The 20,244-nt window shown below is 31.8% G+C and overlaps 1 protein-coding gene across 1 annotated transcript; it reads right to left on the reverse strand.

Moving 5' to 3' along the window:
* Window positions 1-9,974: 9,974 nt before the first annotated feature.
* Window positions 9,975-19,800, reverse strand: LOC134712301 (COP9 signalosome complex subunit 6-like). Its single transcript, XM_063573714.1, has 11 exons — window positions 19,545-19,800; window positions 18,403-18,534; window positions 17,769-17,857; window positions 16,614-16,676; window positions 16,055-16,105; window positions 14,485-14,599; window positions 13,765-13,857; window positions 12,642-12,742; window positions 12,312-12,380; window positions 10,570-10,654; window positions 9,975-10,154 (listed from the first exon to the last, which is right to left on the reverse strand). Exons 1-10 carry the CDS (start codon window positions 19,708-19,710, stop codon window positions 10,583-10,585), a joined length of 951 nt encoding a protein of 316 aa, XP_063429784.1. The 5' UTR covers window positions 19,711-19,800; the 3' UTR covers window positions 9,975-10,154; window positions 10,570-10,582.
* Between the last annotated feature and the right edge of the window lie 444 nt (window positions 19,801-20,244).

Raw genomic sequence — 20,244 nt, forward strand, 5'->3', positions numbered from 1 at the left:
ACATGCTTACGTACATAGGGTAATTTTGTTTAAACCACAGTTGACTGTTTATCAAGTGTAGTGGATTAAGTTGTCAAGTGGCTATCTGTAGATTGTCAGGTATTAATCCGTGTGAATATATTACATACATAATTCCAATATCGTCTTGAAGTAAAATTAGTGCACCAAACTTAATAAAGCATCAGATAATTGAAACATGTTTAAAAGAAAGATATTTTCCTATTCATGTAGCCGAATAATATAAATATTGTGCGCTTACAAATTTATTTTGATATTGGTTATTTCGAATTTGTCAAGAAGTCCTTTAAAACGATAATATATCAGACATAGTTTGAAAGATATGGACTTTATAGATGTCATAAAAAGCATTAATATCGATATCAAGGGCACTCACAAAAAAATAACACGATGAATGACAGACAAGACGTAAGGAAGACAAAGAAGCAAATAACAGTCCACAACACACAACACGAGACATTGAAACAAGAAACTGATGTTCACTTGTGGATTAAGCTGTCAGACATTGACTAACAACCACGAGTCGACTACTTTAGCTAGCTTAATTTTTATACCATCTGTCGGCCCTGCTTCCCAAAACAAGAGGCTCTCAAGAGCCTGAATCGCTCACCTGAATTTTTTTGGTTTAATCTCTCATCAATGATTATTTTGGCTTTTCAATTTATTTAAATGTTCTTTGAATCGTCCTATTTTCTTCAAAAGCAAAAAAAAAATCATTTTCTCCTATGTTCTATTTTAGCCATAGGAGCTATGTTTCTTGACATACAAGGAAATGAAATATAAAATTTATACTAGATACTCTGAAACTCTGAATCTCGTTTAGCCTTGCTCAAGTTTGGCTGAAATTGATACAGCAGTTTCAAAGGAGAAGATTTTTTAAAGTAAGTCAACATGATGAACAAATTGTGAAAAAAATCTTTAAAGGGCAATAACTCCTTAAGAGGTTAATTGACAATTTTGGTCAAATTAACTTATTTGTAGATCTAACTTTGCTTAACATTTTTGCTTTAACAGTTTAATTGTATCTATAATAATATTCAAGATAATGACCAAAAACTGCAAAATTTCCTTTAAATTACCAATTAAGTGGCAGCAACCCAACAATGGGTTGTTTGATTCATCTGAAAATTTCAGGGCTGATAGATATTGACCTAATGAACATTTTTACCCCATGTCAGATTCAATCTAAATGCTTTTGTTTTTGAGATATAAGCCAAAAACTGCATTTGACCCCTATGTTCTATTTTAAGTAACGGCGGCCATGTTTTTTGACGGATCAAAAATCGAAGCACATACTTTGTGCAGGATAATCTAAGGAACAATCATGCTAAGTTTCAACCAAATCCATTCAGTAGTTTCAGAGGAGAAGATTTTTTTAAAGTTAGCAAATATGATGAACAAATTGTGAAAAATTGTCATTAAAGGACAATAACCCCTTAAGGGGTCAATTGACAATTTTGGTCATTTAACTTATTTGTAGATCTTACTTTGCTGATCATTTTTGCTGTTTACAGTTTATCTTTATCTATAATAATATTAAAGATAATGACCAAAAACTGCAAAATTTCCTTAAAATTACCAATTAAGTGGCAGCAACCCAACAATGGTTTGTTTGATTCATCTGAAAATTTCAGGGCTGATACATCTTGATCTAATAAACATTTTTAATCTTTGTCAGATTTGCTCTAAATGCTTTCGTTTTTGAGATATAAGCCAAAAACTGCATTTGACCCCTATGTTCTATTTTAAGTAACGGCGGCCATGTTTTTTGACGGATCAAAAATCGAAACGCACACTTTGTGCAGGATATACTAAGGAACAATCATGCTAAGTTTCATTCAAATCCATTCAGTAGTTTCAGAGGAGAAGATTTTTTAAAGTTAGCAAATATGATGAACAAATTGTGAAAAATTGTCATTAAAGGACAATAACCCCTTAAGGGGTCAATTGACAATTTTGGTCATGTTAACTTATTTGTAGATCTTACTTTGCTGATCATTTTTGCTGTTTACAGTTTATCTTTATCTATAATAATATTCAAGATAATGACCAAAAACTGAAAAATTTCCTTAAAATTACCAATTAAGTGGCAGCAACCCAACAATGGTTTGTTTGATTCATCTGAAAATTTCAGGGCTGATAGATCTTGATGTAATGAACATTTTTAATCTATGTCAGATTTGCTCTAAATGCTTTCGTTTTTTAGATATAAGCCAAAAACTGCATTTGATCCCTATGTTCTATTTTAAGTAACGGCAGCCATGTTTTTTGACGGATCAAAAATCGAAGCGCACACTTTGTGCAGGATATACTAAGGAACAATCATGCTAAGTTTCATTCAAATCCATTCAGTATTTTCAGAGGAGAAGATGTTTGAAAAATTGTTAACGACGACAGACGATGACGACGACGACGACGACGACGGACGCCAAGTGATGAGAAAAGCTCACATGGCCTTTTAGGCCAGGTGAGCTAATAAAAACTTGTCTTTTACACATGTAAATTTGCTGATTTCAAGAGTTATCTCCCTAAGGGTTTAATTGTCGAGAGAAGTCCATTGATAACAATATTTCTACATATTAGTTAGTTGTTAAAAAGTCTTGTCAAGGATATATAGTTTCTAGAAAAAAAACTTGAAGGCTAAAGTTGATTTTCTGAACAATGTTAATTCACAAAAACGAAATTCCATAAATATCGGTCAGCCAGAGCGAACCGCAAACATGACCTGTAACATGTGTAAGTCATCATTATACCCCCATTGAACCAAAATAATGCAGATCGTAAGGCACTTTAAAAAAAAATGGACAGTATTATTTTCGTCCAAGGGCATTGATTCCGCGAAAAATAAGTCAACCGTATTCTCGAGCTGTACAGTAGCTTATTCAAAGGGGTAATTGAAACGTCAAATATTTCGTTACATCATTTAGTAGTTTTTCAACAAAGTTTTTGATCAGTGAAAGTTTGAAGTTATCGATAACATAATATTTAGAATTGTCATAGTTCTGACACATTTTAAGTGTTCTATCCGTCGCTAATGTGTTTTAAGAATTATTAATTTATATACCTGTCAGCTACAAATTTCTGTAAACAATGTTAACCTTATCAGCAACAAGTATTTCACACGGTAAAACACTTGTTGTATTATAATAAATGGTTAATTCAACTCCCCACTAATAGATTAAACAAATTCTAGCATTTAAAACATTTTTGTCAATTTATCTAAAACTTTCATGCAAACTATTAAGATAAATATTTCACGTGGTGTGGAATTTTTCAAATGACCACGAATATTTACACACAATTGTCATTAAACATATATTTTTATTTATGCAGATGACATATCATGGTATATCGCCAGATGGAAAATGGACTAATATTTGTATGGACTATGTTTTACATTGGATTTGTAACAGTTGAAACTGTAAAACGAGAAAACAGATGTATGCGCCACTATTTTGTTACAACTATTAAACATCCTTCAAAAGAATGTGATTCAAAGGTAAGCATAGGATTAACACAATCTATATGTTATGATGTGCTATCGTTACTGTATCTATTTGATATATTCATGTGTGAATACAAAGGCTACATTTTTATGAATATTAAAAGCATAATATAATGAACCAATTGCCCTCGATGTTTTTCACACCAGGGACATTTTCAAAAGGTCTGTCTTTCAATCTTAACATAAAATTAACAGTATCACAGACTGTCAGGTACATGCGTCTACCTTTATGATTTACCTTAGGCGCTTATTCTTGAAATCTTTGTTCCTATATACTTTAAAAATAAAATGAGTCATGGTCCAGAGACGGGTGCCTGTAGGATTTCCATGTTGACATGACCACCTATTTCTTATAGATGACAAAATCAAAACTGCTGAGATAAACGTCTGCTTATAGTCTAGAACCAAAATTTGGTCCAATATCAACATCAATCCAAAAATATGAATGAAGTAAAGTCTTTCAGATAAATAAATAAAAAACAACACGTGAAATGAAGATGATTAGAAAAAAGCCAACTGACGATGCTTCTGACTTTCAAGAGACTGCCTGGACAACAGGTGGTGGACTTAAGCTTAATAATTTAAACAGTCTGGAGCTGGCATGTCAGTTAACTGCTAGTAGTCTGTTGTTATTTATGTATTATGGTCATTTTGTTTATTTTCTTTAGTTACATCTTCTGACATCAGACTCGGACTTCTCTTGAACTGAATTTTAATGTGCGTATTGTTATGCGTTTATTTTTCTACATTGGTTAGAGGTATAGGGGGAGGGTTGAGATCTCACAAACATGTTTAACCCCGCCGCATTTTTGCGCCTGTCCCAAGTCAGGAGCCTCTGGCCTTTGTTAGTCTTGTATTATTTTTATATTAGTTTCTTGTGTACAATTTGGAAATTAGTATGGCGTTCATTATCACTGAACTAGTATATATTTGTTAAGGGACCAGCTGAAGGACGCCTCCGGGTGCGGGAATTTCTCGCTACATTGAAGACCTGTTGGTGACCTTCTGCTGTTGTTTTTTATTTGGTCGGGTTGTTGTCTCTTTGACACATTCCCCATTTCCATTCTCAATTTTAATTAATCTTTCAAAGTCCATCAGTAGTCAAAAGGGACATATGAGAAAATACGCGGAAAATTCGTACAGGAAAGTCCTGATCAAATGGATATCAAAAATACAAGTAGAAACAACACTAATAAACCATACCATGTAGTAACAAATTATTTGCCGAAATGGGTAACCCAACATTCACTAAAAATAGAACCAACTCTTTATCATTGAGTCATTGTTGTGTGCCAGGACATGCTTGATATGTAATATGAATTTGCAAGTCGACACATTGGGTCTTGCTTGATTTTGAGTTTGATGTTCCAATTGTTTTACTTTTATGATTCTATACTCTAGCACCTGCGATTGTGATATTTTTTATTTGACTTTGATATATAGCCTTCATAATCTTCATACACGTCATAGCTAACACATTTGTATAAATCTGAAGTATCGTAAAAGTCATGTTAATATCTTCTTTGTGTCAAACTCTAACTTGTTCCTCCTCATCAAAAACAACATAAGGTAAACATGCACTTAATATTTTGTTTCACGCCTTTACTTTGTTGAGATATAACGGAATCAAAAATCTAAATAAACCACAGTCGAAACTTTTATTATATACTTGTATGCCAAACAGATGCTTTTCCAGGTAGTAAAACGGTCAATTGGCGCCAAAATCAGGTTACATTGATTTAAAGAAAGGAGATTCTGATTCGCCATATTGTAGATCGCAGTTCTTGTGACGTCACTTATATTAACCTTTTTAACGTTAGTAAGACGGATGCACACATGGCCTGCTGTAAATTAATGTGTTTAATAAATGCTGTTCTCGGTTTATTAGACATAAGTGAATTAGTCTGTCTATGAATGATTCCTACAGCTTTTAATAAACGAAGAGGATTTTTCCTCTTGAATGTGATATTCTGTGTAATTAAGCCTTCTGAATTAAGAGAACATTACTATTCAAATTTAGACTAAAGGCACACGTAATGTAAGGTACAAACATGTAGATCACATGGAGAAACACCATTAGTTTAATTCAGAAACGTCATTCCAACGCCCATTGATACTATTCTAATGAAGAATCATTTGATTTTGATTTCAAGTTTTATTATTGTTCTTATGATAATCATGTAATAGGAATTGTATCCCGATTGTTCCAATTCTAGGATAAGGAAGTTACGTAAGACACTACATTCAGCAGATGATTGTACAATACACGGTAGTGCAAAACAAACTTCAAACCATCTTAAATTTTGAATGTTCTATAAAAGATTATATACCATACCATACTTTGACAATTCTTCCACAGTTTTAGTAAAAAAAATGTAAGGTTTTTACACCAAATCCGTTGGATGTATACTGATTGCTGATTTTGTCTTGGAGAACATGACTGTATTTATAAGATATAATGGGTTTAAGCTAGCTTTCAGTAACTGGATGTAGTACTCATATCGTTACTTTAATGTGTTGTTTGTATTCCTCCTTTCTTATCTTTTTTTTGCCTCGTGCTGTTCTGACAAGTAAATCCATTCCCATATGATTTTTAGTTTAGTTTTGCTTTTTCACCACAGTTCCAGATTATGTGGCGGATTGAACAATCTCAACATCTTTTGGTCTGACCAAAGTCTGATGCATATAATCCCGTGGCTGTCATCGGTTTCTGTCTTTCATGTTTGTTTTTTTCATTTATGGTTTTGTTCTAATTCATCCCTTGATTTAACCCGTTTGAATTGTTTCGCATTTGGTCATTTCAGGGCCCTTTTTATATAAAAGACTATACGGTATGGGTTTTGTTCATTGTTGAAGACTGCATGGTAACCTGTAGTTGCGTGCATCAGTCATTAGGACTCTGGCCAATAGTTATCTGATTGGCAATCATATACTAGTACCACATCTCCTTATTTTAAATGTGTATGCAAACATTGAAAGTTGGGACAGCTAGAAATTTATTTCACAGAAAGGGTACCTCCCATAGAAATGCTACCGAAATTGAATAAGGTACCATCTGGAATATCAACAAAAACTATCCAAATATTTGCACTTGTATAGAAAACTCAAATACGTTTTTTGGCTCTAGGGTTGAAGGATGCCTTCCATTGACAAATCTGTTAGCAGTTTGCTGTCACAATCTGCAAAATCTGCAACACTTCTTCAATTGTTTTTACAAAGTTTGTTGCTTGCCCTAGCTATTCATGCATAGAAATATGCCCTTGAATTTTTTAAGGCTTTGGGTTTAGATTAACCTGTAGGGGTGTACTAATAGTAAATACTAAATATATATCTGTAACCTTTTTCTCCATCCGTTTAACATTCACAACCAAAAGGTAGCTCCTTAAGGGTCCAGCTTAAACATCATACTCTAACTCTAAAATATTGCTTTGGTAAATTTATGTTTATGTTATTTCAGTGGAAGTGCCTATTATACTTTTGTTACATGAGTATTATTATTTATTATTTTTCGTTTCAGAATGTTTTAATGTCAAGGTGTGAGGGACATTGTAGAAAATCCAAAACCGAGCCCGAGATATCTTTTTCTCCAGTTCTATATACACCTTTTAGATATACCTGTCAGTGTTGTAGACAGTCACTATCTATTATGAAAGCTGTCAGATTACAATGTAAAGATGACGATTTTGTATATGCCACTTATCGATATATTATACGTTGTGGATGTCATCACTGTCACAACAAATGGTGATGTCATATTTAGGCGATATGTAGATGCATTGTATTTAAACAATATTCTTAACTGTTTTTTTCTAAAATGTGAAATATGTGTTCAATCATGGAATCTCCATAAAATTACATGACTGTTGAAAAAGCAAATCGGTTGTGATATCTTGTAGGATTCCTTGATGAAAACAATGTTGAAATCGATGGACAGAAACTAACACATAAACATTTCTGTTGAATATTTGCACATACATTATGCTACTGTCTTTTATATCTGTGATATTTGTGTGAGTAAATGTGTCATTGTTTTATGAAAACAAGAAAATGTGATTAATACTTATATACCTTCATGCATTGTAATATTTAATGTCACAAACAGCTTAACAGCATAATATGTATAATTTTTTGAGAATATGTTGTATAATAAGTTGGTTTTATTAGAACTTTATTCACGGATATTTTATTTGTATACAAAAGTGAAGTTAACCTTCATAACATTCTGGCTAAACTCTTAACTTTAAAAACCTGCAGCTTCGTTGCAGAACTGGTACTTTAGCAAAGTATTAAAAAAGAAATAAATAAAACCTGAATAGAACATACAGTACTGGTAATATACATTTCAGGTTTTCTCTAAAGACTATATTTATTTTTTAATATTTAACATGAATTTTTTGTCAAAATTTTTTCTTCACATTTGAATTTTTAAATAAACCAAAATCATAAATCTTCTGCTGCAATGATTTCTTCCCTTGAAAAAAAATTTTAAAAACAAAAGTTTGAAGTCATAATTAATTTTTGAACATCTGATCTTTTTCCATCTAAGTGAAACATTTGACTATTTTTTTGTGGAGTTTATATGTGTATGGGTACCACAATTTAAAATGTTCAGCAATATTCAAATTTTCTATACCAGGTAGTAAGCAAGTCGGACAAAAAACAATTCCATGAAAAACATTTTTTTCCCCATAAAAATGTGTATCCACAGAAATAAATGAATCCATATTATATATATAACTTCTTGAATATACAATAAAACATATAGTTTTTCTTATGAAATATATTTCTGTGTTTTGAAGCATGATGACTGTACAGAGACATTTATTGGACGAGTATAACTAAATAATGTATGACCTAATTCACTGATCAGTATACCTTGACAATTGTTATATTTAAGACTTTATTTATAGTAAATTTTTATTTTCAATCAGCATTGAGGGTAGTACAGACTACAGCTTACTTGTCAATTTTATCTGATTTGATGGGATGTTAATGATTGCTATAGAGGTCAATAGTACAAATATTATTTGGTGATACCCTTGTACTGTTTGTAACATTTGCTGTTAATTCATACTATCTTAAAATGCAGATTTTTTTTAATATTCAATAACTATTGTTCTTTATTACTTTAACTATTTTAAACAAGTTACATTAGAGCTAATCGTTCATGTTGTTACTTTGATATAATAAGATTAAGTTCTAATATCTAGTTGCTTGTTTTTACTGGGAAAAAAGCACAATCGTATAGGGATGTTTAATTGACCTATTTGTTGAAAGAACACTTTATTATCAACAGTTGCGGGTTTCGTAATTAAAATATTTCATGACTTGGTACACATTCAGGACGTTATTGGTTAATCTTTTTGCTAGTAATTGATAGTGGAAAATTATGTTCAAAAACAAAAGTTTGAAAAGAGTGTCTTAATGTTGATAGTCTTCTGGCTTGTAGTTCTATTTACCTTTGGCTGGAAGGATAATATCAGCTTTAACTGATTTTTAACAGCAACAAATTTCAGATATATTAAGTTGTTGAATATGTATTTTTATCCCTTTTTGGTGACTGATCGAACTCATTGTAAAAATGGGAGTAAAATACATTATTTGGCTCTCAATCAAGTTCTTCAATCCACTTATAACCAGTGGCGGATCCAGAACTTTTCATATGTGGGGGCCCACTGACTGCCTAAGAGGGGCCCCGCTCCAGTCATGCTTCAGTGATTCCCTATATAATCAACCAAATTTTTCCCAGAAAAGAGGGAGTCCAGGGCCCCTGATCTCCCCTCTAAATCCGCCTCTGATAACTCTGATTTTAAAAGGTTTTGATCAGTATGTAAGTAAAGTTTCCCTGACAGAAGTGGGCTATTTAGATGAAGCTAGTAATTGACACAGGTGCTGGTCCAGGCCACAACCTCTTTCAACTACTGGATATTTTCACAAAACAATTTTGTAAAGCATGCAAACTTAAAAATGTAATCAACAATCAATGAAAAAATCAAGTGTATTTGATACAACAAAAACTTGTAAACCTGCTTCCACAAGGAATATTGTGCACAAGATAGTGTGCAATTGCACAAAAAGCCACTGAACCTATGTAGTCACTGTGTAAAACCAATAGCATGACTATCTGATTACTATAATTTAAGGTCAAGATCAGGTAATACCAGAATCTAACAAGGTCCCATCTATAAACTACCTTAACTTTTGGCTGGCCAAGATGGACAAGTGAGAAAGATAATTGTAAATGTTTTTGCCAAATAGAAACAAAAAGATCAATAATTAAAAACATAACTTCAGTTGCATGTAAAGACACTCACATTGATTTCTATCAAAATTCACATATGTATTTCATAACTATAATTGCATGGAAACACCAGTTCACATGATAGTGCAATACACGAAATGATTTTAATACAATGACAAATAAGTAAATATTTACAAATACACTTCCAAATTGAGGCACCAAATTTATTAATCAGATGTAAGTAACTTACAAATTATATCACAATATTAATCTGTCAGATTCATGTCTCTAAATATTTTTCACTTTCTGCAAAGTTTGTGAATAAAAGTTCCATTGATCATGTTGATGGTCTTTCTTCAGTTTATATAAAACACATATATACTACACATACTGAAAATATAAAATGAAAACACATACTAATAATATAACATAAAAGTATTCTGATGAGAAGTTTATGTACATGTAGCTTAAAGTGTATTAAATGAAACACCTAAATACTTGGAGGAAAAATATGAATATAGCAAGGTTAACCAAAATATGTATAAACAATACTTTTCTAAAACAATATTACTGTGCATAAATTAGTATACTAGCAGTAGTACTGACATAAAGATAATCAAAAACTAAGACTCCCATGCACACAACAGTCTCAAATTTTGTTTGTTGTAAAAAGTAGTTGTCACTGGCAACAAGCTTTCAATTGTCTGGGATTCTGTAAAATCTATTACTGGTGATGAAAAAATATGGGACAATACAACAGAGAAAACAAACAGCTTGATCTAATTACATTAAAAGAAAAACGTACCATTGACAAAAATCTAAAAGATTACTCCTCTCATCCGATGTCCAGTTCCTTGTCTGTTGTGCATCATGTTGAATTTGGTCACAAACTGAAGATAGAAAGTAACAATTCTTAACAATGCTTAAAGGAAATTATCACATTCATCCCCTTTTTGATAAAACCTAGTTATTGCTTTTCAGGGGCGGATCCAGCCATTTCAAAAAGGGGGGGCGGTTCCTAACCCAGGACAAAAGGGGGGTTCCAATTACATGTCCCCATTCAAATGCATTGATCGTCCAAAAAAAAGGGGGGTTCCAACCCACGGAACCCCCCCCTCCCCTCTGGATCCGCGCCTGCTTTTTGATGAACAATAAGTTTGTCCTAGGAGCAAGGATAACTATCTGTTTGTCTGTTTGTTTTCAAATACTGGATTAAAGATACTTGGTAAATGAAGTTATCAATAGTTTCTTTGTGTTTGCCCATTTGTTTACCTTTTAAAAAAGAGACATATATAAGCTATGGTTTAGAAGAAGAAAAAAGTGTATTTTTTGTTGGTAATAAACATTTATGAAAGTGTAGTATTGAAATAATATTTATCTGTGAGCAGTAAGTTTAGTTTAATTTGAATGATATGACCATTCTTGAGAGGTCATCTGAATTGGTCCAAGGACACAGTTATTGTCTTTTGATTTGCATTGTCTACAAATAGAGTACCAAGTGTGGACAGTGTATAACTTGCAAATTTTTTTCCCTACACTTTTCAAATATATTTCTTTATATTTATGCATACAATAGTAAGTAGGGGAATGAAATTACATGTAAAAAAAATTAGGGGCATGAAGTAGTGATTTGGTCCAGTTTCAAAAGGCAAATAAACAGCTGTGCCATCAGCACATGATACTCCCTTTGTCTTGTGTGTGAAGTTTTATGCAATAAACATAAATAGTTTCTGAGATATAGGCTACATGTAAACCTCCCCTTTCCTTTTTTTTTTTTACAAAAAAACTTAATAACTCTAAAATAAAATTTTGAATCATTACCAAAAAGTATACAGATCTTGAGAGTAATATAACTAAGGAACATTTTAAGTTGTAAGCAATAATCATGAATTGTTTATGAGATACAGCGCAACTTGTGAAAAAACCCTTCTTTTTTTTTTTTTACAAAAATACTCAATTGCTCTAAAATAATATATTGAATAATCATCAAAATGTATACAGATCTTTAGATTAATATATCTAAGAAGTGTGTAAAGTTTAAGCAATAATCATAAATTGTTTTTGAGATACGGTGCAACATATGAAAAAAACACACCCCTGTAAAAGTCCTGTGATGCCAGACATTTGTGTACCATAATTTGTCCTGTCAAAATTTTCATGTGCGTACAAAAATTAGAATGTCTGAATATGTCAAACTGAAGAACAGACCACCTAAACATAAAATTGTCCACATTGTGATTTAGAGCTTTTCTATAATTTTGATATAATTTGTCCCGAAGGTTTAGTACACTTCATTGTAAAAATCTTTATAGGATACAGCAAGTGCAATATTTTTCCTTTTGTGTTTTTTTTTCTATAGGAATTGCACTTCAAATTACTGTGTTCTCGGTCCAATTCTTAATTACCAGTATATGGCCTTAAGCCTAAAATATGCATGAAACGCAGATACATGAAAATGAGTCTATGCACTATAATCTGTTTCTCTTGGACTTTTCATAAATTGGATATACATGTTACTAAATTTTAGTATGGTATAAATAACAATACCTGATTCATTGTGTTACATCCTTTTGTAAGTGTTCCTAAGTAAGCCATCAAACATACATCATTACATTGCTGAAAATGTAAAAATACCACATTTATAATATTATACAAAAGCAGGCTGTTTTCTGTTTTAGTTGGGTTGTTTTCTCTTTCACAAATTCCCCATTTCCATTCTAAATTTTATATTACTCTTTACAGCCTATAAAAATAATCTTCTGACCAATGAGTGTACATACACTTTTATTGATGATATTTCATACGCAAACCGAAAATTATATTTTTCGGATTCAATAAAACAATTTGATTTCTCTTGCTAATCTAAAGTTTACTTACATTATAAAAGTCTTCCTTAAACTGTGGAGTATTTAACACTGGTAGTCTATAACATAAACTGTATGCTTCTCTCAAAATGTCATGATTTTTGGGAATTTCACCTAAAATAATGAACAAATTCATCATTGGACAATGAAACTTCACACAATTCCCAATTTTGATAGAAGATAATTTCAAAACGTTATGTAAACATGTATTAAAATAAGTGGGAAAATTAAACAGGTTTTTTTTAAAAGTATTTCAAATTGAGAATTTGTTTTGGTTATTTTCAACTTTTCAAATTCATGATGGGAAATCATTCATTTTTGACATATTCAAACCTTCAAATTCCTAACAGATGTCTTGAGAACTCATTCTGTAGAAAGAAAGTAAAATTAAGCAAGAACAGATAAGCTGTACTGATAAACATACTCTCAAGGTATAATAACATTTTTACAAAAATGAATTTTAAAACAAGAATACAATGTATTACTGTGTCCATAGCACATGGATGCCCCATCCGCACTAACATTTTCTATGTTCAGTGGACCATGAAAATGGGGTAAGAACTCTAATTTGACATCAAAATTAGAAAGATCATATCATAGGGAACATGTGTTCTAAGTTTCAAGTTGACTGGACCTCAACTTCAGAAAAACTACCTCGACCTAAAACTTTAACCTAAAGCGGAACAGACAAAAGAACGGACTGAAGAATTGAAGAACAGACCAGAAAACATAATGCCCATAAATTGGGCATAAAAAGAGTCATCACTATTGACAGAACATATTGGTGACTTAAGATTCAAAGCCACATGGAATAATATTGACTTTCTACATGAGATGTACATGTATATACTTGTCAACAATGGACAATCAAAAGGCTGTAAGTTCAAAGCTATCTAGTGTATGTGTTAAACTTTCTATTCCAGCTTTTGGCTAATGTCATCTATAGTTTGTGTACTAGGAACTTATAGTTGGTTATACACATTAATTACACTTGGGGAAAAACAAACACAAATTACTGAAACAACTTTACTTTATGTTTTGTACCACAGATTCCCATATAACATACATTTCAGGTTAACCTTCACAAACAGCTCATGGTAATATGCCAAGAAAAACATTGGCTGTATAAGTTATACCTGACTCTACAGCTTTAATATATTCCAGGATGATCTTCACTCGACTGTGTAACATCTTAATGGAACTATGCTGTGCAACCAACTGTTCAGCAACTAAAAAGAAAACACAAATAGTCTTTATTCTCCCTTTATGGCCAAATAGTATTATTGATATATATGGGTTCTAAAAACTCTGTTGTTCAACAACTTTTGCATCTAATATTTTCTATGATTTTGATCAATTTGATCAATTATCAATGATTATAGCTAAAAGCAAGACTAAAATTATTCTTTTATTTTTCTGCATTACATTTCTGTAATTTGTTCTAACAATGCACAATCATGTTTTCCTGTACTGTTGATGCTGTTTAAAATATCCTAAGACGATCACTTATTAAAGCAAAGGATGACACAGGCAGGTTGACTTCATTGAGCTTGTATTCAGTAACTACAAGCATTTTTTACTTTAATAAAAAATTATTATTATTGTTTTGTTTGCTTTTATCTATTATCTATCATTATTTCAAAATTACAATTTTACTATGCCAGGTACTGATTTATAGTTTGTTCTTTTATATATCTTATGTTAGTTCTATAACTTAAATAAAAAGGATACCAGGTCTGTCAAAAAAAAAAATGAATAAAATAAGAGACAAACATATTGTAACCAAGTAGTAGCTTATCTGATGTCATGTCTTTAACTTTTCTCTACAGAACAAAATCAAAATATAACAGTCAAACCTGTTGAACTATCAGATGTTTCTGAGGATGACAATCTTGCTACATGATCAACCCCTATTCTCTCTGCCTCTTCTGTTGCTATGGTATAGCTTAATTCCACAAATAACATGGTTGCCTGAAAACAACACAAACATTGAAATCAATCACATACTACCTAAACTATCCATGATCTTCATAAAAATATATATTGTACAACAATGAATGAGTTAACCTTGATTTTAAATATTTATTGCAAAGTGTTCTTGTAGTTACAGATTTCAATAATTACTGTGGATTCATTTATTTTCGTGGGTATCAATTTTCGTGGATTGACGAAAACCAGCATTTTCGTGGATATTTGATTTCGTGGTTTTGCCAATATCTGCATAACAAGCCTATAAAAAATATGTAATTCGTTGAAATTTGAATTTGTGGTTCACCTGTACTCACGAAAACCACGAAAACTGGTATCCAACGAATAATAATGAATTCACAGTATGTCTATAATCATGATATAACAGACCTAAACAAAAATCAAAATTTTAAATGGGTCGAATTTCATGGAACTTAAAATGTGTGTACATGTAGTTAATGTGATTGGTCAATTGTTGATTGTTTAACGTCCGGAGGCAATGTTTTCTCAAAACATGCTTCTTCAATTCAAAAAGGAAGGTTCAATAACTAATGTATCACAGTTAGATCTGCAAATTGTGTATGAATGACTATCAGAACTGTGAATTGATTACATGTAGCAATTAATAGTTTTAAAAATCTAGAACACAAATGAAACTTCACAACTGAAAATGATCAGCATCAAGATTGAACTTGCCTTCTTATTTTCAAACTTTCTTAAGTGTAACCACTTATTGACTTAACAGCATATTGTATACACTCTGACTAACAAGAAGTATTATATATTGTTCAGGCTTTTGAAGTTAATTTAATTTGTCAATAAGATTTTGCATACAGTGGTGCATCTCATATAACATGTATAAGGCTCCTTAGCTGTACAATTTTGTAGGGCTACCCATATACACCGGAGCCTGTAATTCAGTGGTTGTTATATGATGCTGTATATCATATCTGTTTTCAGTTTATCATTTTGTACATAAATAAAGCCTTTAAGTTTACTTTTTTTTTTTAAGTTGCCTTTGTCATTTCAGGCTTTCATATACATGTGTATTGCTATAATGTATAGTATTATATCTGTCTACATTCATCAAAACCCTGCGGAAATCTAACATGCTTAGGTGCATTCTAAAAGGCATGTATGTTCATACAACAAAGTTTACATTCAAAATTATATAATTGTCCCGAATAAACAACTGTCATGGTTGCAAAGAGCCAATGGAGAATCAATTATTTTAATAAAAATATAAATCTTTGTAACATCTAGTTCAAATATATATAGTTTTCACTTGCTTTCCATCACGATATAATTTTCGAGACGTTTTTTCAAACACAACCAAATCATCTACCATGACAGCATTTTGTCCAATCACAGAAAGAATTTTCGAGCATGCATATTCTGTTGCCATATTAAGCGTCCTTAAGATCAAAGTGCACAAACCAAAACTATAAATATATTTACCTCATTGTTCACTAAGTCGATGACAGATTCATATATAGAAATTGGCATCACCTGAAACAAATAAATATACACTAGATTGGTAATACTGTAGTGTTATATGCTGTCATGGATGCCATGAAAATTGTCATAGAAATTGGTACGCTGAACTATTCATCACAGTTTATTAAAAATTCAATGGTGGTGGTCATATTAGATAAGTTACAAGGTCACTAGTCACTTGAACATGTGTTTTCATCCTACATTTGTCATATTCCATGTTCAATTGAATATAATCCCATCTTTTAATGTAATGTGCATTAATAAACATGCTCCTTTGTACGTACTGTATTTCTTTCAAAGCCAAATTTGAATTGTCTTTTTACAAATGTTCTATTACCTATTTGTTGTTGTGTAAACTCCTCTTTAGGGCTCTTGGGTTAACATTCAAATGACTCATAAATTTCATCACTGTCCCATGGGTTTCCAGATTATGAGGGTTGACTGTTTATAATTGACTTATTTGAAGAAAAAAACCAATGCAACCATACAGTTAATGTAGTATGAATTGCTTGATACTCACATCTGTTTTTCTTGCCAATGGATTCATCTTTACAAACAATGGGCTTTCGTTTATTTGGACAATCTGTAATAAAATTTCAAAATACAGAGAAATTTTTGGATCCAAGACTATATCAATAATGCTGGTTATGACAACATTTTTGTATAAATTGAATATATTTAATTAAAATATATTCCACTGATCTGTAACACACTACATGTCATGACATGTACCTTTATAGTACAGAAACAAATTACAAAAAATACTTTTACCAGACATCATTTAACAGCGTGGTTAAAGATACAATGTAGGTGTTACCACTGATGGTTTTGCTTTGCTATCAACAGACATAACCGGTATATTGAAACAAGAAAATAATTTTGAAACATGCTTAATTCATATTATTGCAAATGTTATGATGCTGCAAACAGTGTGTGATAGCTATAGTTTAAAGTACATTTATATATGTATGAAGCTTACAGAGTAAGATGATTTTCTAATGAAGTGATCATGGTGATAGGAAACTCATATCTTATCATGTTTATACATGTATAATTACAGGCAGCAAATATTCAGACAGTCTTACATGTACATTGTAGCTAAAGGTTCATAAAATACTAGCTATATATAAATGGGTGTTGTTAAATGACCCTGACTCGGTGCCGGAATGTGTTTGGTGAGGGATTAAATATCTCATTGCAAAATGAAGAAAAGTTGGAAAGGAAGGCCACCATTTTGGTTTTGGTAAGACTTTTTTGCATTGTTGACTGTCATGACTATTTTGGTTAGTGTACTTCCTAAATGGGTTTTGGAGAGTATGCTGATGCAGTTATAATGTAATTACACAAGCAAGAATATAAACTGCTCAGCATTGGATTGGTTTCTGTCATTGAAATTACATATGTAGTAACTAAGTTATGTCGTTGAGCCATCTATCAGTAAACCAACATCATAGATATCAGGTAAAGAGGAGCTGACCAAGCTTGTCCAATCAGTTGTAAAGATTGAGAAGTGACTGAGTTGAACTGATTAATGATGATAAAATTTTAAACATTTCTTTAAATATAGGTATGGTGAGACATTAGGTGGAACGATGAAGCTTTCAATGGTGTAAATTTTTCAAGTGATATCTTGTACTGACACATCATTGAATGACAGAATGGAGGTATATTTTACCTGTTTATGTACACGTATATCAGCCTGGGTAGGTTGCTCTCCTGTTGTATACCAACCAAGAAAATCCATGTCACTAAATACTTGTTTAACTGAAACAAAAAGAGTTACAAAACTTATCATCTTATGGTTATTCCTCTGAAATAATTTGTTTCATAGATACTTTTGGTTTATTTTGAATATAAACTTGAACACTGTTTAAAATTAAGGTTTTACATCTTAGGCCATGGAAAAATAAATGATGGTTTCCCCTAACCCAACCGGGTCATTTGTTTACCGCCAGGTCATTGAATTTTTCTGTAAAAAAAATTAATATATATTAAAAAAAAAAGCCTGCCTACCGGGTCTATAAAATTTTCCAATGTTAGGGGAAACCAACAATTAATTTTCCATGGCCTTAGCAAATAGAGATAATAATTAAAATTGTTAAATTGTATATGTACATTTACATCATTGTACATGTATGTTGTAAATCTGAATCAATGCATGTCAACAGATGTTTCCCATACAAAAATAAATAAAATATGAAGCATATATGTATGATCTGTGAACTTTTTATTAACATGAGGTCATGACCTTGTGTACATTGCCACAATATAGCCGTCTTTAATTTCTATTACATGTCTTGAATACATACATTGCTCTTCCTTAGTGTTGTAGTATTCCATATTTATAACTATCTCATCTTCTATTCTATCAAATAGCAACTCAAATGAGTTCATCACTTCTATTATTCTTCCTTTCTGTTTACCAATAACTGCTCCAAGAACTTAAAAACAGTAACACATCAAAAATTAATTTTAGCATAAATTAGCAAAATAACTGACAGGATGGCAATTGCAACAATAAACCAATCATTAACGTTATCACTATATATTTATTCTCTTTATAACAACCATGATGTTGAGTATTATTACCCCAGACTACACTCAAAAGAATTTTATTGTTACAAAACATTTGGTCTGGTAAACAACTTAGCTTTACCAGACCCATTTATTTTTACATCTACATGTAATTGTACATTGTATATTATCCGACAAAATATAACAAACTTATGACTTGTTGTGTCCTACTCCTTTCCAAAATGCACAAAAAGAAAATCATGTGACAAGACAGACTATTGTTATGAAAGTTATGCACAATTGCTTGAATGCATTTCAGTGATGAAGAAACGTAAAAAAATCCATGAAAAAAACCCAGCCCTCAGAAACGGAATTCAACAAAATTTTACAAGATCGATCCAGCATGTACAGAATTCACAGTATTCATACGACGAATTTTGTGTAGTCTGTTACCCTGATTGGTATAATGGTTTACATTTCCAAGCCCCTTAGTATAGACCCAGATACACATGACAAATTTCAAATTAGAAAAAAAGAATATGTTTATAAACTGATTGGTAACATATATTTTAAAATTCTGTATATCTAAAAAAAAACAAAAAATTACCAAGGTTTATAAAAGATAAAATTTCAAAGCTGCCCAAATTATGCAACGAAATTGCACTGTTCCTTAAACTTTAAAGTAAAGTAGAGTTAAAATGCCTTCAAATACTTGTTTTTCTATTGCAAAAATGGGGTTAAATTTGATTCTGCTTCTGCTATATGCACAACAACTTGTATTATCTATGGTAATGTTAGTCCAAATAATTATGCCGTCTAGAAAGTCTATTTTTGATTTTGCTGTTACGCCTTCCTACGACGAAGGCGTCCAATTTTTTTTTTTATCAAAAGCCGTACTAAAACGGCATAATTATTTGGACTATGGTAATTATGTTACCCTGAGTAGGTTTTCCTTCTTGGGCTCGTACTCTCGTCCAATGTTCAGAAATATTCATTATGACAAGTGGGTGAAACGACACTGAAACACTTCCTGATGCAGTTGTGCTAGCCATCACACTATTCATGCTTGTAGAAGGCGTATCGATCTCCATTTGAGAAGCCATGGTAAAAAAAAAACAGAAAATAGAATGAAAACAAAAAACTTCAAAGGGACGTAACTTTTGACGGTCTGACGATCTTGGTCATGTAAATGTTTATTTGAATATTGTTAACTCGGCCCGTAGCCAACTCGGACCGTCTACCGGTATGTAAGGTCAACCGTTAAATCCAGCTCTAAGTCAATTGCGGCGTGAGTGGCACACTATGTCCCTCCCCGTTATTTCCATGTTTTCAAAATTTCCAATATAAAATCAATATATATCATTTATTTATACTTTTCGGACTGTCCCTGTACTATGTTATGCCCGGAACTACTAATCGGCCTACCATGATTTTTACTCTGAATAAACATATTTACAATCAATTTGCCACTCGAGTAGAGAGCAAAGTAGCATGATCAAGTGTAAGGGGACGACCATATGATATTCTGGGGGGGGAGGGGATTTGTTTTGTTGTCGGTTATTTATTTTTGTAAACTAAGAGAACATATTCAGTATTCATTTTCTCGGGAGTATTGAAGCAAGATGATCATGTTTTCA

The sequence above is a fragment of the Mytilus trossulus genome, chromosome 3, assembly GCF_036588685.1.
Source record: "Mytilus trossulus isolate FHL-02 chromosome 3, PNRI_Mtr1.1.1.hap1, whole genome shotgun sequence".
Taxonomy (NCBI): Eukaryota; Metazoa; Mollusca; class Bivalvia; order Mytilida; family Mytilidae; genus Mytilus; species Mytilus trossulus.

What these genes read in the sequence shown, in the direction of transcription:
- LOC134712301 (XM_063573714.1), bottom strand. Translation starts at nt 19,710, where the DNA reads ATGGCTTCTCAAATGGAGATCGATACGCCTTCTACAAGCATGAATAGT. An exon ending in AGAAGGAAAACCTACTCAGG is followed by an intron (nt 18,535 to 19,544) that starts GTAACATAATTA and finishes ACTGTTTTTAAG; the next exon opens with TTCTTGGAGCAGTTATTGGT. An exon ending in CAACACTAAGGAAGAGCAAT is followed by an intron (nt 17,858 to 18,402) that starts GTATGTATTCAA and finishes TTTTTGTTTCAG; the next exon opens with TTAAACAAGTATTTAGTGAC.